The sequence below is a fragment of the Macrosteles quadrilineatus genome, unplaced genomic scaffold (genome assembly GCF_028750875.1).
Source record: "Macrosteles quadrilineatus isolate MER2022 unplaced genomic scaffold, UCM_ALF_1.0 Scaffold_5__1_contigs__length_97177068, whole genome shotgun sequence".
Taxonomy (NCBI): Eukaryota; Metazoa; Arthropoda; class Insecta; order Hemiptera; family Cicadellidae; genus Macrosteles; species Macrosteles quadrilineatus.
This window is the reverse complement of record NW_026542598.1, coordinates 50,140,834-50,167,779: the sequence shown is the minus strand read 5'-3', so window position 1 is coordinate 50,167,779 and position 26,946 is coordinate 50,140,834. Positions and strand designations below refer to the sequence as shown.

General features: G+C 34.8%; 1 protein-coding gene across 2 annotated transcripts in view; it reads left to right on the top strand.

Moving 5' to 3' along the window:
- Positions 1-1,044: 1,044 nt before the first annotated feature.
- Positions 1,045-26,946, top strand: part of LOC128994594 (organic cation transporter 1-like) — a 40,193-nt gene continuing 14,291 nt past the window's right edge. The window contains exons 1-3 of one of the 2 annotated variants that reach the window (XM_054419252.1): positions 1,045-1,130; positions 17,399-18,200; positions 23,649-23,884. In XM_054419252.1, the coding sequence (XP_054275227.1) occupies positions 18,011-18,200; positions 23,649-23,884 (426 nt within the window). In that variant the 5' untranslated portion in view covers positions 1,045-1,130; positions 17,399-18,010. The remainder of the gene's footprint in view (positions 1,131-17,398; positions 18,201-23,648; positions 23,885-26,946) is intronic. The other variant, XM_054419253.1, reaches the window with a different exon arrangement.

Sequence of the window (26,946 nt, the reverse complement as noted above, 5' to 3'; positions counted from 1 at the left end):
CCATGAAAATTCCAACACAGTAGTCGCCTCTATCAATAGCATCAATAACAGTCTCAACTATATCAATACCAGCAGTTGTTACAATCGATTTATGGATTTTTATACAAATTAGGCACAGATTCAACCAGGAGTTAAGAATAAAAGTCTTTGCAATAAATTGTGTTAATAGTTTAGAACTATGGGGTCGTTTTTCATAGGTACTTTAAAAATTTTAATGAAATCGTTTTTGTAGGTGTAGTCAATTGTTTTTATCAGTTAAATAAATAGAACTGACAAGCCTGAAATAAATTTCGCGTGGGTATTGTTTTTTACGTCAAACTATTCTGGTTAATGTTATTTCATTTTAACTGTTATTAACTAGTACAGTATATCAATACAAGGTTTTGTGCAATATGGTTGCATGTTAAAGTGTATTTAACTACATTAGTCATGTCGGTAAAGTATAGTAGCACTTGACCAAGTACTGAGAAATCACTAAATCAATACGTTCTGGGTAACATGAACAGGAGTGGTAGAGCCAATACAAGTGTAACTGCTGGTATACATTAACGGTACTCGTAAATTAATCAAGCAACTTACTTAATTAATTATCAAGTACTTAAGCAATTAAGTATGTTATCCTGAGAAGAGTCAGCTCCTTCACTCGTGTTCATGTTAAAATTTGAAGCTGTTTTTCTATATGTCACTGTTATATATAGAGACAAAATCAATTTCATTTTCAATTAAAAATATGTTTTAGTAACAACAAAAGTTATTTACAACTTTCTTAAGTAAAAGAATTCGTACAATGAGTTTCGCTGGCATCACGAAGTCCCGTCATATTTCCTTTTCTTTTAATAATTTATCGTTCAATACACAATAGTTGTGCCAACTAATTAATGGTATAGTGAATTTGTTCCACACAATGTCAACAAAACAACGCAACAATAGACGTAATTAAGATGGCTGTGGGACAACAAAGCTGTTGACATCAGCTGATGTGGTGGTGGTTTGCGCGGGAGGGAGGCGGCACATTTGGCGGGAGCCGCACTCCAGCCAGTTCTCTGTCAGAGAACATTGTGATTAGTGCACGATGTAGTGTTCGGTTATCACTACTAGTTTCTTATCAGTTGTGCCGTGTTGATATGTATGTAAGTGTTGAACTTGTTTACTAAGTGGGTTTCATTGCTCTGTACATAGAAACAAATTTGTTCTAGAAAGAAAATATTTGTTTTTCAATTATGTTTGATAATAACACTTCTACACTTTTACTGTAAATATTTACAAGACGGTAAATACACTGTTACAGTGAAATGTAACAATTTGTTAATTTGTTAGGCGTGATAAAACTTTGATAAACTAATAAGTTACAAGTGTGATAAAATAACATCCGTGACTTGTAAATTGAAATAGAAAATGTAAAAATTGTAGTAAAAGTTGTATTTGTCAAATATAAAATCTGAACTCTAATATTATAGTTCGAGTAAAGCTTAAATTAACTTGTTTTGTATTTCATTGAAAACGTTGTATTTAACTAAAAAAAAAAATAGGAAATAGTTTAAATATAACAGCAATAGTAAAAAGAGTTCATTGATTAGGAAAAAAACATGATAACTAATAAACATACAATTTATTAGATAACGATAAATCTATTATGTTATTTGCAGACTTATAAGGGTAGTCTTCAATAAAAACAAATTATTTAACGTTGGTTTGTCGTCTGGCCATGAATATATTCCATACCGTATTTGTAATTTATAAATGTGTAGATTAAAAACTCACTGAATTATTATTTTAGACCAAACAACGAATATAATAATAATTTGTAACGTCTAATGTTAATTAAATACTACGCCATAAAGCACTCCTAGAATCCTCAGCATTGTCAATTGATAATAATGACAATTGACGTTGTCCAAGAAATTCACTCAATTATGACTAAGACTGCTCAAAAGTATAGAGGTACTTTTGAGGACCAGTTAGATTAAAATATCCAGTTACCCATAAAAGAACTCATGTGTAGTAGCATTTGACGAACCCAGCCATGTATACAGTATGAAACTGGGCCTAGATATACAAGTCGATTCAATTAATTTATTGAGGCATCAACGTTCACTTTCCATGTTTTAAGCAGAATTGGTGAGACTTAATGAAGGGTGAGATTAAAATCCACAACCACTCAGATTTCCAGCTAAATCACTGGAAATAGTCCCTAAATGAAGAAGCGCTGAAAAAATTGGCTAAGTAAAAGTTCTAGCCCACAGAGAAGTAACTTCTCTGTGTCTAGCCTATACAAATGCGACTGCTTTTGTTGTTAGCTTTGCAAAAAGATATACAGACGGAAAATACATACAAATATAATGCTCATCTTTAAATCGTACTTAAAACACGCCTAGCTGCATTACGATTATTCCAATAGTGTTGTCACTAAGCTCGTTTATACTGTTTCGGCCCCGTAATTATTGCGAGAGCAAAACCTTCGGAGACAATTTCATATTTTTAAGCCCTACAATTCAAAAGCGTGGATAATAAAAAAAAAAACAAATCAAGGTTTCAAGAGAGTTGAAATCTTGCTATAATAAATTATTTCAGCATTTTAATTTTATCTCTATAAATCTGAACCCCTTTATCATTTACTATGTTGACAAAACTCGGACCTCCTAGTGAATGAATAACAGCATGCTTCCACGGCAAAATTAAGTACGGTAGGTACGTCACTTCATTTTAGCGTAACCGTTGTATTGTAGCACAGACTATGACCAAACAGACGTATGACGTTCTCACATTCGGAACGAAAGACTTTATTTATTCTTAAAAGCTAAAAGAATAGATCGACTTTTCAATTTCGGTCGCCATTCAAAATTTATTTGATATCAATGGCTTTAGTACGAAGTTATATAGATACTTATTCCCTTTCTGTGTTTATATTGAAACAAATTTTGACCTACCGTATACAGCTTTAAGGTTTTAACACCACCAAAATACTGAAAACGGGTTTACATACACGGTTTGTCAAGAATCAAGATTTCCATAAAACATAACGATCTACTTCAAAAAAGAAAAAAATACAAATCTATTAAAATAATAAAAATCAAATTAGAAGGTCTTCCACCTTTCCTATCAGCTTTGACTATTAATACAACAGTCAATGCTATCAGGGAACCTATTAGACCTACTTGAATTTGTCTGTCCGAACCTCAGACGCTCCAAAGTTTTGGTTGATTCAACAACGTTTTCTAATCTGATACGTATATTAATGCTGACTTATTGTTAGTTAATGCGGACGTAATGTTACTTTTGGAGTGTGATTAAATCAACTCAAATTTGAATAATATCTCATATTAAACACTTTTGCAAAACGGACAGCTAGCCTCACCGTTTAATATACTGGAAAATATACTGGACCGAATTACACGGGGTTGGTACCAAATGAAAGATATTTTCCTGTAGATGTGCAGAATCCCAAATAGGCCCAAAAATAAGAACGAGAAATTATTTTGGAATTTAAAAAAAATTAACATGGACCTTATGGGTTGCCATGTTGGTAACGAAATAACAAAAAAATATAAACAGAAAATCGAAACAAATGGAAGAAGTTCCTATCACATGTTTTATTTACAGCGTGGGGTGAAAATAGAGAAGTTTGCACAATATACTTTTGGTCGAGTTTTCGACCACGGGGCAAGCTCCAGTATTTATTTATTTTTCAAAATGTAAGTCAGATTTTAAATAACTGTTATAAAATCATTTCAAACGCAAACAAAGGAAATTAAAAACTTGCAATAGAAGAAAAATTGGAACTGTGAGGATTGTCTGAAAATGATTCCAAGCCTTTAAGATAAGTTCTTAGGTTACCAAAGAAATACTGAAAAAGTATTGACACAATTTAAATGTATTGGACATCCCTGAGTTCTGAAAATATTGAGAGTCCTATTGCTATTTTCGTGGTCCATTCTACACTTATACTGGCTAGTGGCTAGGTAGTATACAGTTTTTTGCACTGTGGCAGGAACGTTTTAATTGGCCCCACACTGCCATCGTGATAGGCTTGTTATACCCAGGCCCAGAGTGGCTCAACTAACAAGCCGCTACTTGGCTAGCCTCCTCTACACAGTCCAGCCCGAGGCTAGCTCACATTACCCAGGGAAAATGAAAATAGGATTTTAGTGGAACCTATGCCCCCTTAAGTATACGATATCTAAACCAACGTTGTAAGTTCAATGTTACGTTTGGTAAAAATCGTGATACGGTTTAGTTTTGGAGTTGATAATGTGAATACAATTTCAATTCTAGTTGACTTACGTCAGAAAAGTCTATTCAGTTAGGTCTATTTAAAGCAGCGTATAAAATTTTACTTGTTGTTCCAAGTAGACGGTGGTAAACCATAATTGAATGGGCTATGAAGCTGCGGCTATTTTAAACCTACTTCGTTACGAAATTTAAAATACTGTTTCCTTAAAGAGATGTGACCAGTAAGTGTACTGTATACTGTACTCTTATTACCAACTCTATTTTCAACTAAGATATTACTAATATGAGTACTGCATTTTCAGATATTAGCACTATGACTGGTGTAGACTCACTACAACTACTAATCTATGGTATTACCACTACATCCACTCATTACATTACCACTCATATATTATTACTCAGATTTCACATCAGGCTGAATAATATACTGTACTTAGATTATAACACTACATTCCCTAAACCATGATACATCATTTCAACAATTCTTTATTTTTAAACCACGCTACAGCCTCTTAACTGAGTGTTGAAATCTGATCTTGAATCAAGATCAATGTGAAAGTATGAATTGTTATTTTGTAATCGAACTCTCTGAAATGTAAATTCCAATAACAAAATGCTTGGCACCATACACACACTTTCAAATTTGAAAATTCAAAATGAGCAAAAGGTTCAACATCAACTTGTATTTACTGTGTCAAAATGTTATCACCGTTTCCCGACATGCGTCGCATATCACATTTTGGGATTGAAGATTTACGCCAACGTGTTTACTCCATATGAAGTAGGAATTTGCTTACACTTCTTGTCTCTAAACATGTTTTATCTTTTGCAACAGTCAGGAAAACTCAATAACTCCCCTGGTTATGTAGTGCCGGCCGCACAATTTTTATTTCAGCTGCAGTTATTTTAATAAGAACAAAATGAGAGCATTCTATTGGCTGAGGGAACACCATTAGCGCAATGAAACGGAAAGAAGCCATCGACCTCGGTGGTCTAGTGGATAGCGTGCCGGGCTTTGAAACTTATGGTACCAGGTTCGAAACCCAATCGGGGACAGAAACTTTTTGTCTAAGATTTTTGCATTATCAGCAAGTTTGGTTAGTTTTGTTAGGTTATTACAGTTAAATTTTATAATTAAAACCTTATAAAATTGAATTTGAGCTATTTATAGTTTTATTTTATGAACAGAACTTTTTTTCGATTAGTAAACCTTCATTCAATTTTCTCATTATCAGCAAGTTTGGTTAGTTTGGTTAGATTATCACAGTTTAATTTTATAATTAAAAAATATAAATTTTAATTTGAGGCATTATAGTTTTATTTTATGAACAGAATTATTTTTTCTATTAGTAAACCCCTTCATTCAATTTTGCCATTATCAGCAAGTTTGGTTAGTTAGGTTAGGTTATGACAGTTTAATTAAAAAATTAACTATATATTTTTTTTAGAGTTTTAGGCCTACAATAATTTTTTTTTTAATTTCTAATTTTTAAACTCTCATTTTGTCCGTATTAAAAAACTGCAGCTGAAATAAAAATCGTGCAGACCGGCCACACACAGTTTCAACTACATGTTTTGTCTAGAGTCTACAGTTAGTACGGTGTTGTAAACTGAATGGAATGAATCATCTAACTAGCTTTGTTACTGGCTTAGATCAGCTGTTTTTGTGTTGTTTATACGAACACAATAATCAAGGGCAACTGGGTCCAGTTCTAATTAATCGAAATAATTAGACTTTTATCAGGATCGGACCAGCAGCCTTCACATTGTAAGGCGAGCTTGATATCCTCTAGTTATCCTTTAAAATAGAACAAAACCTGCTGTTTACGGATAGCCAGGTATAAAACATAAATCAAGAAGAAAGTCGTGCAAGTTAATGATACTGTATTACGTTCGGGTGATATGTTATAATCTAACAAAAAACCACTAAGTGGTAACACTTTCCCCGCCAAGTCAGCAATCCAAAAAAGTTAATAAATCATTACTTTTTCCGCCAAGAAAAACAATGTAATGTATGTAAGTTTGGCAACTTGGCGGCAGACTTTTGCTTGGTTTTTTTCATTTAAGTTACGTTCGTGGATAATTTCACAAATCAACTTCTCTAATTAATTAGTCCAACTAAGTATAATTTATGAAATGTGGCACAAATAAGGTCAAATTTTGTAAAATAAGCTCTCACCTAGCAATGTACCAATGGGAGGGATATTTGCTCAATGAAATTAGTTTTATGGTATTTTTTAAAGGGATCGAGCAAAAGTCTGCCGCCAAGTTGCCAAACTTACATACATTACATTGTTTTTCTTGGCGGAAAAAGTAATGATTTATTAACTTTTTTGGATTGCTGACTTGGCGGGGAAAGTGTTACCACTTAGTGGTTTTTTGTTAGATTTTATTTATTTTTGTAGAAAATTAACAGTTAAAATAAAAATCCTCTTTTCTCTGATATATAGACCACGGCACAACTACATCTCATTTAATTTCAATAATATTGTTAATGTAGAACTAAATTCTACATTTTTGGTCTTATCTGCTTTAAACAGATTAAAAACTTTTTGACACACGTACCAAAATTACTATTTAACAAACCCACTGGGCTTAAACTCAGTTTCAAATTTCATCAATGCTCATCTTGAACAACATAAAATGTGTTGATGTTACATAAGTGTTCTAATAATAAAACCCGTATATCTAAAGACTAGTGTAAATTGAGCCCTTATTAGAGATGTAAAAATGTAATCAAACTAATTAGGTTTGTTAGAAATAGCATAAGGCAAAACAAATATTGAATAACTCATTTATCCTAAATTTACATATCACTTTTTAATTGCTTGTTTAACATATGTAGAGTGATTTTCCCGATCGTTTTATTTGTTTTAGTGTATCAAAAAACATAGAATAAACCTTAGTACTAGCGTACTAGTACTAAGTTTCAAGTTCCTAGGTTTCATATGTTTTGATAAGTAGTATTAAACTGTTAAAAATGACGAGCTGCTGTACCAGTGTACCATCGGTACACTGCATTTTTCAATGGAAAGTATCGGGGAATATCACTGCTCTAAGTAATTTTATATAGTAAGTAGTTCAAATCATTCAGTATACCTGAAAAAAATACTTTATAAAAGTATTAAAATAATTTGTCAGCTGTTCCTATGAATTTCTCTAACATTTAATTAATTAAGATTTAATCGCAGCTGGTCCTTCTTTTGTTTTGATTTTAATCCCATGTTATTTAAATGGGCCAAACTCGTACTTTGAGGGCTTGCCAAGGGTTTATGGGTCAACGCACCGACTTGAGACCCTCAAAAGGCACATCTACACGCTAAGGGCTTTCAAACAACATAAAAAACATTAAAATTGAGCCAGTGGTTTGGGCTGTAGGTCCGTCAACATTTAAGGAGAAGAAGGAGAACACGGAAAATTTGTGAATTTTCAAACTAGTTTTTCTTGGCTCAAACACAACCGTTTTTTAAATTCTTTTTTTTAATTTTGTTGAGAATGATTGCCCCTATCCAGTAGATGAACAATTATTTTAATAGCTTTTGTTTCTTCAGAGCTATAGACGAGTAAAAAAGCCACTTTGTCACGTCATGTATATATACACTGCAGCAGCTGTGTACCGCTGGGGGACTTGGCGGGGCGGAACGCTGCCGCGTTCCTTAATACTATAGTACTGACGAATTTTATGTTATTACTGTGAAATTTTTCAATGGTTAATGTGGTAACAAATTGTTTATCTGTGCTCATTTGCGAGTTTCTACGCTATTATCATAGTTTAAATTCTATGTCTAATGGTCCAAGCCTTGTCAAGTTACTATGTATGGTTGACCTTGTGCTATATCATATTGTTAGATATCATCAATAATTGATTGTGCAATGACATATTGCAACTGGGCCTAGAACCGATCCGGCTGGAATTACATTCAAATTTCGATTTAAAAGCGAACACTATAGTCCTGAGTTCGTACCTAAATGCTAAAGCAAAACACTTTATTAAAGCAAATCCAAAGGGTACTTCAGTATTAAACGGAGGCCACATTTTGTCAGCGCGCTGCGGCGGTTATGTTAGGTTGGGTTATCGTAAATATTATGTGTGTAGGACTTTCCTCGCTTCGTTATGAATCGAACGATACTTTCTATTATGATAACCCAACCTAACATAACCGCCGCAGCGCGCTGACAAAATGTGGCCTCCGTTTAATACTGAAGTACCATACAAAGTTATACAAAGACTTATTTCTAAGAAAAGTTTTTACTTAACTTTTTACGTGTTAAAAAAATTAAAACAGCATTCCGTGTAAACATAGCACAAAACCCAGTATTCGAACAACCTTCCCAACTCGTCAATAGCTTGTATGCATTCAGAATAAATTAGCACAAAGCGCAAATATGTTTCCTAATCCTAAGTGGTTTTGTGAACCTTGGTTATTCCTTGTCGAGATTGACGTTGTTAAGTGAACTTGTTCAGTTTGACTGTCGACTTGCGCCACCCATGATGCTGAGATGAAACCCAACTCTGACAGTCAGACCACGGTTGGAATCATAACACACCTATTGTGTGCGCAAGCTTATTCAAAAGCTTATTATCCATTCCGAATAAATACATACCAGATTATCTAGATGGTACTACTAGAGTTGTATTGTAGTCAAAACCTAGTTGAGTTCTCCGCCCACCCACAAACTGTTACAAAATCGTATTGTGTTTCAAATTGTTGATGTAAATTCACCAATGTAGATAGCATCGCTGTCAGTAGCAACAATGGGGTTCCGGTTTGTGTGGTGTACGCAAGCAACATTCTAGCTCGGCTACGTGACATTGACTAAAGCTTGATTGACATTAAACTTCTAGGTCTAAAAATGTGTTATTTCAGTATGGGTCCTTTCAACTGGCTATCAAAATATTCTACTTTGGGTAGTGCCAGTAGACTTTTATGTCATTGAATTTGAAGCTTGTTATGTTGTGTTTATTTTTGAGTAAACGTTATAAATACTCAACTCTTCTGTCATAAAATCATAAATGACAAGTAAAACACACTACATTTGGATTGTTATGCTCAGTAAAATAGATTTGCTGGTCGAATACGAAGAAAGAAATAGCCTAGTTACCATACAATCATACTATCTCCCTCCTACCTAACCCCTATCCTTATGGATCAGCTGAAGACAATTTTAATGTTAGTTTTTATGGTATAGCCTCTGGATCACTGATTTTTACAATAAAAGGTTTAAATTACCTGTATCCGTCAAGTGATCCTGGTTTGTAGTTGGTTGACTACAGCTGTTTCGTGTTAATATTAACACATCTTCAGGTCAAATTGTTGCATTGATTTATTCCATAATCATAAGGTTTTTGTGAACTTTGAACCTTATGACGACAATTCTATGGAATAAATCAATGCAACAATTTGACCTGAAGATGTGTTAATATTAACACGAAACCGCTGTAGTTAACCAACTACAAACCAGGCTCACTTGACGGATACAGGTAATTTAAACCTTTTATTGTTTAATGTTAGCTATGTACGGTTTATGTTTGTTGTCTTTTGACCAACTTTAAAACTGCCCTAACAATAACCATCTATTTGTAAAATATTGCTTCTAGAGATAGACACATACTCAAACGTCTCCATAAAATGCAAATCATATCAGGCGTCAATTTATACAACAGAATAAGAAGCGATCTTGCACTTTTCAAAGTCAATTGTGTTATCAAGTAGTAATCTCGAATCGTATTTAGGATAATAGCAGGTCAAACCTTTGTATATTAATAAACCCACATTTTGTTACTATTGTAGGCCTAGCGATCGAAACACACAACTTTAATACATATACAAAGTTTACGTCATTATGTCAACAGCACAAAAACAACATCAGGCATCGTCATCGTATTCGATTATGTGTAAGAAAAAACAGAATGTTCTTTGCGTTATTTCCTGGAGATTGCGAACTGTTCACTTCTAAAATAGGTTGCACCATAAATCGCCATGATTTTAAATTAAGCTACAAATAACTTTTATAGAACAAGATACAAATCTTCAATCAAATTATATAAGAATTTGATCCATAAAATTACCATATCTAAATAGAATCTGTTGGCTAATGAATTGATGGGGGTTATACGTTATGATTATCGTTATATCTTTATTTTGAATAATCTACATAACCATTTTTGTAAACACGGCAAATATTGGATTGCTAGAAAAGTATAACCATAGATTAAATAATATAACATAATTTTATATTAGTTCATCAGCTATGACCTAAACAAAAATTGTACGGAAATTTCACAGCTCACATCACTAAATGACTCTCTGAGTAATACCATCCACTAATGATACTGAAGAAGTTGACATATTTATATAGCCTATCTGTAACCACAGTCTATGTTGTAGCCTATTTTTTTATTAAAAAAGAACATAGTTCAATAAGCCATTCACAGAGTGCGCTGCAGTCTATTATAAATCTTTTATATAAAACTAGCTGTACCCGCGGGCTTTGCCCTGTTTAACTTCATAAGTATTGATAATAAATTAAAAATGACTATCTCCACTAAGCCTGTGGTTATATTGGCTCTATTCATGAAACAAATATGTTCAATTGGTCAAGTCGTCGTCCTGTCCTAATGTGGTTTTATGTCAATGCCCGTTAATTTTCAAGATGAGCTCGTTCGCATGGCTCAATCACGTCCTGATTGAAGTTCGTTTGCTACGCTTACTCACCTTTAGGTTGGAGCTCGTATGCCTTCAGGTTAGCTCGTTCGCTACCGCTACGCTAACTCGCCTCAAGGTTGAAGTTCGTTCGCTACGCTCACTCACCTTTTGGTTGCAAGCTGTTGTCAAAAATGTAAAAAAATAATAGTGCTGCACCCTGTTGGTAAACCTATTAACTCTTTAGTGCTATTGAACATCACAGAATCAACTTGTTTAGTCGAACCAGCAGTTAAGATTCTTTAATTCCATTTAAATATGAGTACTCATAAGGTTAATATGGGAAACTCTAGAGCCACTGGGGCGGAGCCCGAAAGCCCGATCAAAATAAAAACTACTTATTTTTAATAATAATAGGTTAAATACCTTGTATACGTCCTCAATCCAAGTCGTCTTTTATAATGACTATAGTTTCGGGGCCAACAGCCTACTTATTTTTCCTATTTAAATGTCCAAAGAATCGGTGTACCGAATTTCAGCCTCCTAGGTAAATGGGAAGTGGGAGAATTAGTGATGAGTGAGTGAGTAAGTAAGGGCTTTGCCTTTTATAAGTAGAGATTCCATTATCTCCCTGTATTAGTTACCAGTTAATGTGACATGAAAGATGCTATAGTGTGTAATAAGTAGTCCAGTCAGTTTGACTTGGTTAAAACTGTTCCTCTGCCCTCTGCCAATCCAAAGCATATCTCCGCTTCGATTCTGGGAAAAGTCAGTAGGCTTTTGATGGTTCGAAGCTAGAGTTAACCTGCCATGATCATTAGGCTTTTATTAAATGAACCTGGAAATAAACCGCTGGATAAACCCGCATTCTCTAAAACTCTATTTGTTCCATTATTTCTTATTACTGGGATAATTTTATGGTTTGCTTTAAGTCCTGCAAGTTTGAGTCGCTAAACATTTACGAATGCGCACTCTGTTGGTGTCTCAATTTATAAGTGTGTTCAATTTTATTCTTAAACGGACTATAGTTTTAACATGGGTATGGAATGTATTTCTAATCGAAGCATTAATCTATGCTCTCAAAGACCGTACTATGAAACACCAGCACGGAATGTGTCGGATCATATTGCTTGCTAGGCGAAGACACAGTGAAGCTGACAGCTGACGCATGTTTGGTTATCCTTGGCGTCGTCACTGTCACTAACCATAATATGTGTGGACCTTGAACATGATAAGATCATGAAAGCCATCTAACACCATAGATTCAACATACTCCTTGTGCATTTATCATCCTTATAAATTAAATCCCGTTAATACTGTGGTGTAATCTTTTACTTTTGATTCCTCATGAAGTTTGTGAACAGTTGATGACACTTCAATGTGTCCCAAATCAAGTTGTAATATTTTTGAAATGCTTTATAAAGATATATCTATAATATTTAATAGGCCAACATGAATTGGGTAATAATTGTTTTGAGCTGCCACGCATCCGATGGCTCAAGATGCTCCATGCTTAAGATGTCATAGGATAGGTTTGTGGGCCATCATTGGTTTGTTAACAATTTGCCATCAAACAAAAAATCTTTGAAATTTCATCAGGGCTCTGTTTTCTAGTGGGGCCTTGCTCTGTCCCAGTGACCTTCAAAGTTCCCATGTTATTCTCAGGGAGAAAATGTTAGTTTACATTTTAATATATGAAGTTTAAAATGTACACTAATAATTGAACAAGTGTTATACTAAAATTGAAATTAATGGATGCATGACTATCCTGTAAGGATTTACTATAGTCCAGTCCTATTAGAATTTGAGTAGGGAAATGAAGATAAAAAATTGAAACCTTTTGGAAATAATTAATTAAAGTCTCCTGAACCCACAAACAATTTTCTGGGACTTTCTTCAAAGTCCCAAAAAATCCCATGGGGACTTTTCCACCATTTTGAAAAGTAAGTCGGCCATGTTGGATATGCATGCGTGTACGGATTTGGGTGTTACTAGTTGTATTAATTTAGTCAAAGCACGACAAATATTTAATGTGCCGCATTAAAATAAAAAATAAATAGGTATAAACACAGGTCCGTGAAGTTGGCGTACCCATATTAGCGTATCCACTTTTGATCATACCAATCGTTAGTTCATCGTTAGTTCTCGATAGTTCCCAAATATTTTCGTTAGTTCTCAAAAAATAAAAAGGTTATAGCCGATTATAAGTGGGTACGCTAACTTCACACTTCCGGGTTCTAGCACGCGCCGTTTTCTGAGGAGAAATGTTTACATCTATATACCAATCGTTAGTTCTTCGTTAGTCCTCGATAGTTCCCAAATTTTTTCGTTAGTTCTCAAAAAATAAAAAAGTTATGAGGCATACAAAGTGGGTACGCTAACTTCACAATTGTACAATTTCCAGCGGGAACAGTTTTTTTACTATAAATGCCTATATCTATATACCAATCGTTAGTTCTTCGTTAGTTCTCGATAGTTCTCCAATATTTACGTTAGTTCTCAAAAAATAAAAAAGTTAAGAGGCATACAAAGTGGGTACGCCAACTTCACAATTATGGAATTTCCAGCGGGCACAGTTTTTTTACTATAAATACCTATATCTATATACCAATCGTTAGTTCTTCGTTAGTTCTCGATAGTTCTCTAATATTTACGTTAGTTCTCAAAAAATAAAAAAGTTAAGAGGCATACAAAGTGGGTACGCTAACTTCACAATTGTACAATTTCCAGCGGGAACAGTTTTTTTACTATAAATGCCTATATCTATATACCAATCGTTAGTTCTTCGTTAGTTCTCGATAGTTCTCCAAAATTAACGTTAGTTCTCAAAAAATAAAAAAGTTACGAAGCATAAAAAGTGGGTACGCCAACTTCACAGTTATAGAATTTCCAGCGGGCACAGTTTTTTTACTATAAATGCCTATATCTATATACCAATCGTTAGTTCTTCGTTAGTTCTCGATAGTTCTCCAATATTTACGTTAGTTCTCAAAAAATAAAAAAGTTAAGAGGCATACAAAGTGGGTACGCACACTTCACAATTATAGAATTTCCAGCGGGCACAGTTTCTTTACTATAAATACCTATATCTATATACCAATCGTTAGTTCTTCGTTAGTCCTCGATAGTTCCCAAATTTTTTCGTTAGTTCTCAAAAAATAAAAAAGTTATGAGGCATACAAAGTGGGTACGCTAACTTCACAATTGTACAATTTCCAGCGGGAACAGTTTTTTTTACTATAAATGCCTATATCTATATACCAATCGTTAGTTCTCGATAGTTCTCCAATATTTACGTTAGTTCTCAAAAAATAAAAAAGTTACGAAGCATAAAAAGTGGGTACGCCAACTTCACAATTATAGAATTTCCACCGGGCACAGTTTTCTAAATAAAAATGCTTATATTTATATACCAATCGTTAGTTCTTCGTTAGTTCTCGATAGTTCTCCAATATTTGCGTTAGTTCTCAAAAAATGAAAAAGTTACGAAGCATAAAAATTGGGTACGCCAACTTCACAATTATAGAATTTCCAGCGGGCACAGTTTTTTTTTAAAATAAAAATGCTTACATCTATATACCAATCGTTAGTTCTTTGTTAGTTCTCGATATTTCTCCAATATTTACGTTAGTTCTAAAAAAAAAAAAATAAAAAAGTTACGAGGCATACAAAGTGAGTACGCTGACTTCAAAATTATAAAATTTCCAGCGGGCACCGTTTTCCGACTAAAAACGCTTAAATCTATATACCAATTTTTAGTTCCATGCATTGTAATTTGATTCATCTTCACACAATGAAAATCAAAGTAACACTGACATTAGAATAACTATCACATTATGATTCTCTCGAAGAGAAAGGATTGCTTATCAGTTCCAGGATAGCGCTTATCTGTGATATTCGCAATAGTAGTTGCAGGTGTCACTCGGTTAGATTATTTTTTAGGGGTGATAATTTTGATTACGTTATCAAAATGATTAACAGTTGAATATGTTCAGTTAATTAGAACATCCAAAAAAGACAACGCTTCCAAAAATTGGTTTTAGATAAGCAATGAAATCATATTTATACCTACTTAGTTGTGTGAAAAAGTGCATTTTATAAAAAGTCCATCATGGAAACAAAATAAACTATCCATCAAAATGAAAACCAGAGTCTGCTAAGTAAAATGGTATAAAGTAATTTATAAGCAGTGATTATTTGAATTGGATTAAGCAGATAAAATATGTACGATCAAAGAACTTCTGTTTGGTTAATTAAACTAATCGTTTGTATTGTTTGTATTTGTTTGTGTTCGGTATTAGTATTATAAAATTACATCATTAAACGTAACACGTTACGAGTGACAGTTGCACGGATCGAGACTGGAAGGTCATACGGACTTGAACAAACTGGAGACTGGAGTAGTGGATGGAATAAATGTGTACAACACATTACTAGCATGGCGTATTGGGTATGGCGGGGTCGAGACAATATTTATTTAGTTGTATAGTAGTATACTGTAAGCATTTTTCGTTGAATGAAGGTGCGCGCTGGAAATCAGAAGCATTAAATAAGTTAATCTATTGATTTTTGGCTATACGTATATTTATTTAATTTTTTTAGAAATAACAAAATAAATGAGTGAGCCCATCTTACGATTAATATTAAGATATAGGCACTTTTAGTCAGACAAGGGTGCACGCTAGGAATGATTTGGGTTGGAGGTTGGCATAACCACGTTTAAGACCTTATTGCCTTTTTATTTTTTAAGAACTAGTAATAATATTGGGGAACTAACACGACATAACGAAGAACTAAAGATTGGTAAATAGATATAAGCGTTTTTAGTCAGAAAACGGTGCCCGCAGGAAATTTTATAAATTTGAAGTCAGCGTACTCACTTTGTACGCCTCGTAACTTTTTTATTTTTTTGAGAACTAACGTAAATATTACAGAACTATCGAGAACTAACGAAGAACTAACGATTGGTATATAGATATAGGTATTTATAGTAAAAAAACTGTGCCCGCTGGAAATTCTATAATTGTGAAGTTAGCGTACCCACTTTGTATGCCTCTTAACTTTTTTATTTTTTGAGAACTAACGTTAATATTGGAGAACTATCGAGAACTAACGAAGAACTAACGATTGGTATATAGATATAGGTATTTATAGTAAAAAAACTGTGCCCGCTGGAAATTCTATAATTGTGAAGTTGGCGTACCCACTTTGTATGCCTCTTAACTTTTTTATTTTTTGAGAACTAACGTAAATATTGGAGAACTATCGAGAACTAACGAAGAACTAACGATTGGTATATAGATATAGTCATTTATAGTAAAAAAAACTGTGCCCGCTGGAAATTCTATAACTGTGAAGTTGGCGTACCCACTTTTTATGCTTCGTAACTTTTTTATTTTTTGAGAACTAACGTTAATTTTGGAGAACTATCGAGAACTAACGAAGAACTAACGATTGGTATATAGATATAGGCATTTATAGTAAAAAAACTGTTCCCGCTGGAAATTGTACAATTGTGAAGTTAGCGTACCCACTTTGTATGCCTCTTCACTTTTTTATTTTTTGAGAACTAACGTTAATATTGGAGAACTATCGAGAACTAACGAAGAACTAACGAATGGTATATAGATATAGGTATTTATAGTAAAAAAACTGTGCCCGCTGGAAATTCTATAATTGTGAAGTTGGCGTACCCACTTTGTATGCCTCTTAACTTTTTTATTTTTTGAGAACTAACGTAAATATTGGAGAACTATCGAGAACTAACGAAGAACTAACGATTGGTATATAGATATAGTCATTTATAGTAAAAAAAACTGTGCCCGCTGGAAATTCTATAACTGTGAAGTTGGCGTACCCACTTTTTATGCTTCGTAACTTTTTTATTTTTTGAGAACTAACGTTAATTTTGGAGAACTATCGAGAACTAACGAAGAACTAACGATTGGTATATAGATATAGACATTTATAGTAAAAAAACTGTTCCCGCTGGAAATTGTACAATTGTGAAGTTAGCGTACCCACTTTGTATGCCTCATAACTTTTTTATTTTTTGAGAACTAACGAAAAAATTTGGGAACTATCGAGGACTAACGAAGAACTAACGATTGGTATATAGATGTAAACATTTCTCCTCAGAAAACGGCGCGTGCTAGAACCCGGAAGTGTGAAGTTAGCGTACCCACTTATAATCGGCTATAACTTTTTTATTTTTTGAGAACTAACGAAAAAATTTGGGAACTATCGAGAACTAACGATGAACTAACGATTGGTATGATCAAAAGTGGATACGCTAATATGGGTACGCCAACTTCACGGACCTTATAAACACACCAAAAACCAAACTAAACTTGATGATATCAATGATCCACATGAGTCTGATGTAGGTGTAATTAATGTCTCTTTGATTAATTAGTTTATATTCTAAGTTTCATTCAGTAAATGACAGTAAGATCAGAGCAATGAAAACCACTATTCGATGAAAAATGTCCCAACTTGTTGATTTATCTATTAATTATATTCAGCAATGGTTGTGCGTCTGACATCCAATGAAGCCACTGGTGGAGGTGAGGCAAGAAGCAGCAACGGAAGTGTTACAAAACCGAAGTGAAAGTTGTTGAAGTGATAGCTACGTGCTAAATTAATGAACCTGACTGTAAACAAATTAATGATAAAAATATGCCACACGTGTGGGAAACCTGTGTTGTACAAATCTGATGTTTTCACGGTTATGATGTGAACGTTTGAGAAGCATTGCAAGAGTTCGAGCTTTATTTTAAACACTTCAGATCCCAAGGCTCAGTTGTTAAACTTTGATGTCTGATTGTTGCCAAAACATTACTTTTTACTTATTTATGTTAGAACGTTTTAAAATTTGTGTGTTCAGCGTTCAAGGTACTGTATATCGATCAGAGAGCCTTGTTGATTCCTTTGACTGCAATACAATACACTTTTGAAATCGGGTTGTTGGAACAATTTTCATCCACGTTGAAGACAGTTCCATATTTAATTTTAAAACACTCGAATTTTATATTTAAAAAATGTGCGTTCAAATTCAAACCGTCGCAAAATCTCTCCACAAATATAAACGGACTGCGGCATCGCGTTGATTTGGACGTTGGTGGAGTGATGTGACCATGTCGTCGGTGGACTTTGACGACGTCTTGGTCCAGATTGGAGAGAGAGGCAGGTATCAACATGTGATGTATTATCTGCTATGTATCCCAGCGACTTTGCCTGCTGCCTTCCTAGCCTTCAGTCAGGTGTTCGTGTCTGCAACGCCGGACCACTGGTGTCGTATCCCGTCCCTCGAACACTTCATCTTTGGTAAGTACCTGAACAACTTCAATTAATGTAAATCTGAGTGGTTGTAACGCTAAAAGTAATTAAAAAGTTGCCGGTTCGATCAGGGCCCCCTTAACCTTAAAAGGTGTTTTTTAACATGCGTTTTTCTACAATTAAAACAACCTAAAAACGCGAGTTTACAGGCCTAATTTTCAATAGTTTACCCCCCAGACCCACCGGTGTGACCCCCCCCCACCCTCCTTAGTTAGGCCTATGGGTTTGATTAAAGGAAAGTCGAACATTTTTTGACAGTTCGAAACTGGGCCCAGCTGACCTAGATTGGGCTTTGCATGTCCCCTGACTGCTGTACTTATAACTCTATCTCGCTCCTTTTGATCTACACTAATCCTTATCTTATATTTAGGTTATACGCATCCTTATGTTCCCGTCTCAATGTGATCATAGTGCTCATCTAACAATCAAAAGGTCGCCGGATCAATTCTGATAAAAGTATGAAGTTTTTTGACGGTTCGAAAATGAACCCAGCTGTCCCTGATCCCTGGACTTTAAAATATGATCCTGGCTAATGAAACAGCTGATAAGTCGGTAACAAAGTTACACGGACCCTCACTCCATTCTTCTACATTCATACTTCAGTCATATTTGGGTTAAATTATGCACCTAGGTGGCGTCCCCATTTCATTGATGACAATAATATTAACTTTGATATTAATAATAATGATAGGTTTTGCAGCCTGTAAAGTACTTACATTCTTTAAAAAGTAAAACGATATTCTAGCAATTTTTATTATTAGAAGTTTATTTTTAACCAAGCTTTAATAACACTGACAGTTAAAGTAGTTTAATCATATCGGTTTTCATAAATCTGATTCTTAGTAACTGTTTGGTTATGCGTACGTAGTTTGTTTACTCTGACACGAGGCCAATCAGCTGTATACACGGACAATCAGCTGTTGGATGTAAAGAACAGCTGATGTTTGATTAATTGTTCTTTTCTCTTGTACATTTTCCCGTGTGATGCTGCCACCACCTCTCATAGAAAATCTAACTCTCACTTTAAAATAACAAATTTTTACTTAATCATACAAATAAAATAGTCTTTTAGCTAACGAAACTACAACAGTTTGTTATGAACTTTGAAAAAATATAATATTTCATGGTTTATATCAAATATACGATAAGTAGGAAGCCTACTTCAAACTGCGGCCAGGTTAGTCCCAAAATTGTGTAATTTTTAATACTAACGGAATTCGATTATCTAAAAATATATCCAATACTCCAAGTAAAGTATTGGATTTTAAGACACCCTTCCATTTTGTATGTCTAGAAGTGTTAAACAGTTAATTCTTAGTCTAACTTGTGGCATTGAATCGTGCTGCTATGAGTTCATATGGCTTCGCAGATTAAATCTAAATAATGAACAAACCTTTTCAAAATTAATGTAAATTAAATTTAGCTCGTTTTTAAACTTACTGAAATTGTTAAGATAACTTTGTTTTATTGCTTATTTTTTTCATCTATGTTTAATTTTGTCATAATGTAGGAAAATAAAAACTTGTATGATTGATAAGGGTGTTTTTTACGGTTGCTAGAGCGATTTATGTACAGGGCACAACAGGGCTCACAAAGAGGTTTACAGATTTGCTATTCTATCATTTGGCCGTTTATGCTCCTTGAAGTTAAGTTACGTTTGTATGACTCAAACAATATTTTTCAATGAAACTTCGATTCAACATCAAGTCCCAAAAATGGACCGCAGCAATCAAATCAGGCAATGTCTCAATTTGTTGTTTTGTAATTAAAATAAGTTGGTATGAATTTCAATATGCCACCATTTCAATTCTACACCAATTAGAACGCTGACATTTTCACAAAATATTTTTAAACATTTTCTAAAGTTTCTGAGATTTTGGTACATAAACGGTCTAGTGATATAAAACCGAACCCCTTCGTGGGACACCCTGTATGCACACATTTTCTTTATGGTACACAAAGTCTCAATTTATCTCCAGGGCTATCGCATTGCAGTGTTGCGGCGGGTTTTGGTTTAGTTCATAGAGCGATAGTTATGTTTTACTGCCTAACAAACCATCTGTTAAGTTGCCTGCTGTTTACAATAACAAGAGCGATGAGAATATCTTCGGATTTAGCGTAAGTCATCTCTATTCTGGGCCAGATCTCTACCCGTGCGTGCGTTTGGTCAAGTCTCGTCTTTGAAACTGGTAACTTTGGAATTACAACCGTACACAGAGTAATGTAATAAATTAAATAGGCTACACAAATTTAAAACCATAACGTTTTGTACAATGAAACAGGTAAAAAAGTTAGTTTTCGTTATTAGTCCCTAAAGTAAAGTAGGCGTTTTTAGGACGAGTTACGAACAATATTTTTCATTACATTGTCTTATATTACAGCAGAAAATACAAAATACAGTAACACTGATTGAATTAGGTTATGTAAGAAACAATCAAAGTTTGTTTATGTCTTGTTGAAGCATTTTAAAGGATCAGAACAGCTGATTTGTTTTTTAGATAAGCTTTGACATAACCATATGATTCGAGTCCGTAAAATTTTACGGACTAGTCCGCAAAAAGCTATCTTTAGGGACTCAAAACGACCCGTAAGACAGCTGTTTTTGAGACAGTGTAGGCCCCTAATGAAAAATTAGTTTTATGACAGTAACTTGTAATGGCTGTATATTTTTGTGGCTTAAACCATTGTTTTTCTTTTTGATAATTATTTATCCACCGGTTCGTGATCATTTTAGGCTCGCAATAAAAGGGCCTGGCTCAACCAGTTGTCTTTTGGTAAGGAAGAACACATGTCCTGATAAAGCTAGGTAAACATTAGCATTATAAGCTGTGTTCTCATCAATTATACGACTTCAGAATTCAAAGGAGTCTAATAAATCGTATTTCATTATTATTTTACTCTGTAAGTACAACAGGTAGGCCTTACATGCTGATTAAGATGATACTCCTTAACTATAGACTGAAGTTATCACCTACTGCATACATACTGCCCCATATTGACGAGTAGACAGTTAGTTAATACTCAGTATTCCGTGATGACGCTGTTTCAATTTTTAGTTTTGTTCTTCAATTTAACACGGAGAACTAACATTAATGATCCAGGCAAGAAGGTTGACGTGGTCTTGGCTCTTGAGCAACTACGATAAAGATTCTGGTAAAAAGCTATGAGTCAGCATATCGATAGTAATGCAGTACTGTACGCTTTGTATGTGTCAGCATTGCTGATAATTATGTAGTTATGTAGTTGCAAAGATGGAAAGGTTCCATTGAGTAGCTGTCACAGTAACGTTAATAATAAAATTTTGCTATATTATCAAGCAAAAATGCTACCAAAGATGACCTATCCTTTAGGATTGATGGATTTGAGCCAATATCGAACCTTTGGATCAATTTACGAAAAATCAGAAACAAGTTTTAATTCATTACCTAACTAAAACTAATATCACTGGTGGTTTTGCTCCTCTTTCTGTTTTTTAAAGCACTAGCTTATTTCTGATGTAAAAAATATTTCCTCTTCATTAGTCAAATTATTTGTTGCGTTATCCAATTCAAGGATTTCGCTTCATCTACGAATATATAAGAAATATTGCCATAAATACTTTGTAGGTCGAGGTTCTTATTAAATGCATTTGTCTGCATTCAAGAAACAAGTCCGCCATAGGGAATCAGGCAGTTTCGCTAGACCCTTTATACAACTATACAGTACTTACTAAAGTGAATCACGAGTTTGTCTGAAATTCACAATATCGAACCATCGCCCTAGTGGCACTGTTGGTTAAACAAATGCGAGAGTGGTTGTTGTTTATAGGTAACAACGAGAGGTTTGTGTACATATTTTGTTCTGTTGCCCCAGAATATAGCAGTCACTTGAGGAGTGCTCAGTTTGTGATGACGTAAACCCTTTTATCTTCCACTCGATCATTGCTTGATTTTGGTTTGTGATTCGTGGTTCCGTAAGTGGACGTTTCATTGGATAGCCAAAAAATATATTTGGTAAATGCTTTCTGAATGAATATATTTGTAGGTATTTTAGTTTCAAATTCTCTAAAATCAACCTTGAAATGGTAAAAGCTAGAAATGTGAAATTTATTATACATATAAATGTCACCATACTAAATATGGTCTTTAACATACTAAGTAATCATGCATTATTTTTCATGTTTGCCACTTAGACAGATGTTATGTTATTATTATGATTTGAATAAAATAACCTACAGACGGACGCACTTTCGGATAAGTTTATATATGTTTTCCGGAACAAGTTCACAAAAAGTTCAAGTAAGTTTTGTAAACCCACAAAAGTTTAGGTTTATAATAATAGTGTTTTCGGTTTTATATACGATCGTACCATCTTATAAATGAGATATCAAACGACGCAGTCTTGGTTATCTGTTGACAGTTCCTCCGATCAATATTGATATGAGAATGTGATTGTTATCAGCATCACTCGCCCGCGTCGCTTATCGAATGTCACTTGGTGATTGGGTCAATCAAATCAATAAACAAGATAAAGAGCGAGCCCATGTAACATCTCCAATGCCTTCCTGCTTGTACCATACGACCAGGGTAAACTTTTATAGTTTCAGGCTTCAACGAAAGTAAGAATATGGATGAATACGGTATGAATACATTTTAAACAAGTTCGTCATTACAGCAATACGAGAACGATTCAAACATAGAATAATTACTTTATCTTTTGTGTTTTTTACGCCAATGGAATTGTTATGTTTTGTTAAGGAACGGTCCAAACACTGATCTTATACCAACTAATGCCACCACCGTGGACATATTTGTATCACGAAGAACGAGATGAAAGCATCATTAATACAAAGCCAAATGGCACCCTTGTCTGGAAACGATTTAAGGCGAGTACTGTAACCACTCGGCAACCCAGACAATTTGCATTAATTTTGGCATGTTAGTTTATGTAGGTATTTTTTCACAGTCCACTTGATTTTGTAAATAAATACAACAGTATGTGTAAGTATTCACGCTTTTGCTTTTGTTTACCTAGTTGAACGACTCAGACTTTGACTAGTGTTTTTCAGGAAGACTGCCCTTAACTCCGGAGAAAAAGAGGGTCGCGAAGATGTCCTCTCAGATGTTTGAAGATAAGCATTTTTTGTTATTTACTTAACAGAGTGACTGACTGTTCTTCACTTTATATCTTTGTCTTACAGGAAGAAGCCACAGTTAGCTGACTCTAGAGTGTAAGAGAGTCGTGGAAATATCATTTTTGGATACTGGAAGATTGTTTTTCTTGTTTACTAAGTAGAGTGACTATTGTTTTATCGTTGGCCTGTTATGTTTCAGAACTCCAGCGCAACAGGGTTCCATTAAAGGTTAGCTCTCATTTGTTAGACCATGGGCTTTTGCCCTAGTAACGTAACCATAACCGTAGTAGACCTAATTCTTACATTTTCATGTTGGATTACAGGAGGGCTGCCGTTATCGCCAGAGCAACAGAGGTTCGTCGGAGTTCCCTCGCAGGTTCTGGAGGACGGGTCCAGGAAGTATGACCATTGCCTCGTGTACGATATCAACCTCACCGACTGGTTGTCTCTTCACAACGGCTCCTTCCTGCCTCCCCCAGACCCAGAGTGGCCTACGGTCAAGTGTCCGCATGGCTGGAACTACGACCACAGAGACTATGACAGCACTCTGGTGACAGAGGTCAGTATCAGTGATAACAATACTGTACCTATTACACTTTCTATATTGCGCTCAATAATCCATAAGTAATAGGCAAACGTAAGTGACACGGTTACTAAAAAATATTATCATATTTTTGGTAGTTTATACCCATAGGTTTCATTAGATCTTTAAACAACTTTAGCAAGACTATTTATGTAAAAAACACTACAAAAACATATTTCTGTAATACTAAGAATGTACCATCACGAGGCTCATAGTACTCTGTTGTATAAAAATGTAGACCGAGTTAAAACTGAAGTTCGTAGCGAGATGTTTGTATACTCCAAGTGAGACACGGTCATTTTTATTTTATGACGCTCTTCTTTAAAGCTCTAAAGGGATTCTTTGACACCAATAGAACACCTCGAGAACCCTAATCCAATATGTACGCAAATGTCAAGCAAGTGTAATAAAACTTATTTTAGGGCTATAATGATGTTGACCAAAGAAACATAGTTCCATGATTTGTGGTATAAACATTTGGGTTTTTTTTTCATTCTAACTATAACTTGTATTGTTCAGTCAGAGTCAGTCATATTGACTAAAGACCACGCCATTGCACTTTTTAGGGCAGTTCCTTTAAACATTCGTTGCGATCACTTGAAAAAATATGCTGGAAAATACTCATAATCGTAACGATTCAGACACTCGATATTCACTTCAATAATAATGTTTAGCCCTTGTTGTTTTAATGTTCAGCCTTTCAGTGATACTACTAAACAAAGTAAATTCACACTTACTACGAATCACACTTGAAAATGAGTATGGAACTCAAAGTAACGTTATCCACTGTATCAAAGTAAGCATGGGGATTGACGCCTCCCAAAACAATATGACAAATGAAATAATAGCGGCTGTTACACAATTTGACACCGTCACGGAGCGGCGAGCGGCCGTTGTTGTTTATCCACATGTCTCCCAGCAAGAGATGGGTGTCGTTGGTCAGACCTAAGGTGCGTGACCCATCAGGGCATTACGCAGAAATGCATCACTTAACAATTTATTACTCCAAATACTCTGCTCCGAAAAGAATACTATGCCTTACCACTGCTCCAAAAAGAGGCTGATGCACTGCTCCGAAAGATCTGTATAGTGACTAGTGACTCCAAACCGTGTTTCCTTGCAAGGCAAAACTCCGAAAGTAAGTGCTTCGAAAACGTAGCTTGGAGCAATGTTGTAGGAAAACCGTAGTACAACTTGTCCTCGACTTCAGGTAATTCGTCTTTACCCTAGGGATAAAAATAACTACTTTAGCCCCACAACGTATACGCTGCAGTGCAGTATAACGACAACCGCTTGTTGGAGTGATAAAAAACCAACAGTAACCCCCATTGAATAATTTTAGAGTTTGTTACGAATGTATGTCAATGGTGTAATCTAGAAATCCGTCCCTCTAACTTAATCAAAGCAATGAATAAAACTCCGTCTAAGGCAACATTCCATCTACAGACCACCTGTTGCCACTATGTAAATCAGCTGCTAGGCATACTGCCAACCACACAAACCTGTATTATCAGTTTGCGAAAGCAATATATTAGCGTGAGTGTGAATGGAAGCAAGTTCCAATCTGATGTCGAATTAACTACTCGGATCGGATGAAACGCATAATCACAGAGCTGAATTTTTATTGATGTTCATTGACCAATTAGGAATTTTAAACTGATGTTAGATCATTATTTTTTCCCTTTTCATTGTAAGTTATAAGTGTTGTATTTAGGTTAATTAAATGGTTTTGGCCGAAAAACAGTTAGCATATCTTTTGGTCCATAGTAAAAATATGGTTCTTATGACTTTAAATATATTTGTTGAAGAAATATACCTCGTATAAACCTAAAGATTGAGTGCCGGGTACAGATTACAACCATCAAAAATCTACTGGCAATTCTCAGGATCGAACTAATTACTGTGTTAGGTAAAAACTCTGATATGTCTCTGTAGAAACATTAGACTTTAATCAAATACCAGGGCAATATAATCATCCATCACTCATTTCTCACTCATATTTGGATAAAAATCAGGGTCGCCGGAATTTTATCCCCCTGGAATTTTACCCCCTGGGCAAAGCTGACGTCACTATGACGTAGCAACCTGAGTGGCCAAAAGTTTGTTCGCGGCCGGAATTTTACCCCCGCGGATTTGGAAGTCTAATGAAAATAGTCAGAGAGTGATTAATTAGATTAGCGATAAAAACCGGAATTTTACCCCCTGTCCATATAACTAGCGTTTAGGCAACTGAAGATGTACGGGCCGGAATTTTACCCCCCGGAATTTTACCCCCCGGAATTTTACCCCCCGGAATTTTACCCCCCGGAATTTTACCCCCTGGCTAATTTTAGAAATTGAATGATTGATTTTCTTATTTCTGTTTTTAATTAATTGTAAACATTTCATTATTTAGTAGCCTATCTTTATTTATTTATTTTGTAATCTCAACTAAGTAAACAGAATTCGCTGTTTTATTTTGATCATATTAACCAACAGTTGGCTTCAAAGATCGAATCCTGACACTCGAATCTCAAAATTAATATTAAAACCCTGTTCGATTAGTTAATGTTACATATAAATTAAGATAGGCTACTTAATAATAAAATGTTTACCATTAAATTAAAACTGAATGACGATAATTAATCGTTCTCACTAATTTATATCTGGACAGGGGGTAAAATTCCGGGGGGTAAAATTCCGAGGGGTAAAATTCCGGGGGTAAAATTCCGGGGGAAAAATCCGGGGGGTAAAATTCCGGGGGTAAAATTCCGGGGGGTAAAAATCCGAGCCGTACATTCTAGGTTTTTATAATTTGATGTGTTCTGATTAAACTCACAACCGTGAAAATATATGTTTAATTCCGCGTTTAATCCATCGAGCTGATGTCGCGAAACTCCAAAGTTCGCGGCCGGAATTTTACCCCCTGGTTTGTGACGTCACGTTTGCCCAGGGGGTAAAATTCCAGGGGGATAAAAATCCGCTACCCCAAAAATCAGACGCGTCCCTGCGTCCCTATCTCAAACTTTAATATACAGTAATGTAAAGTTAAACATATC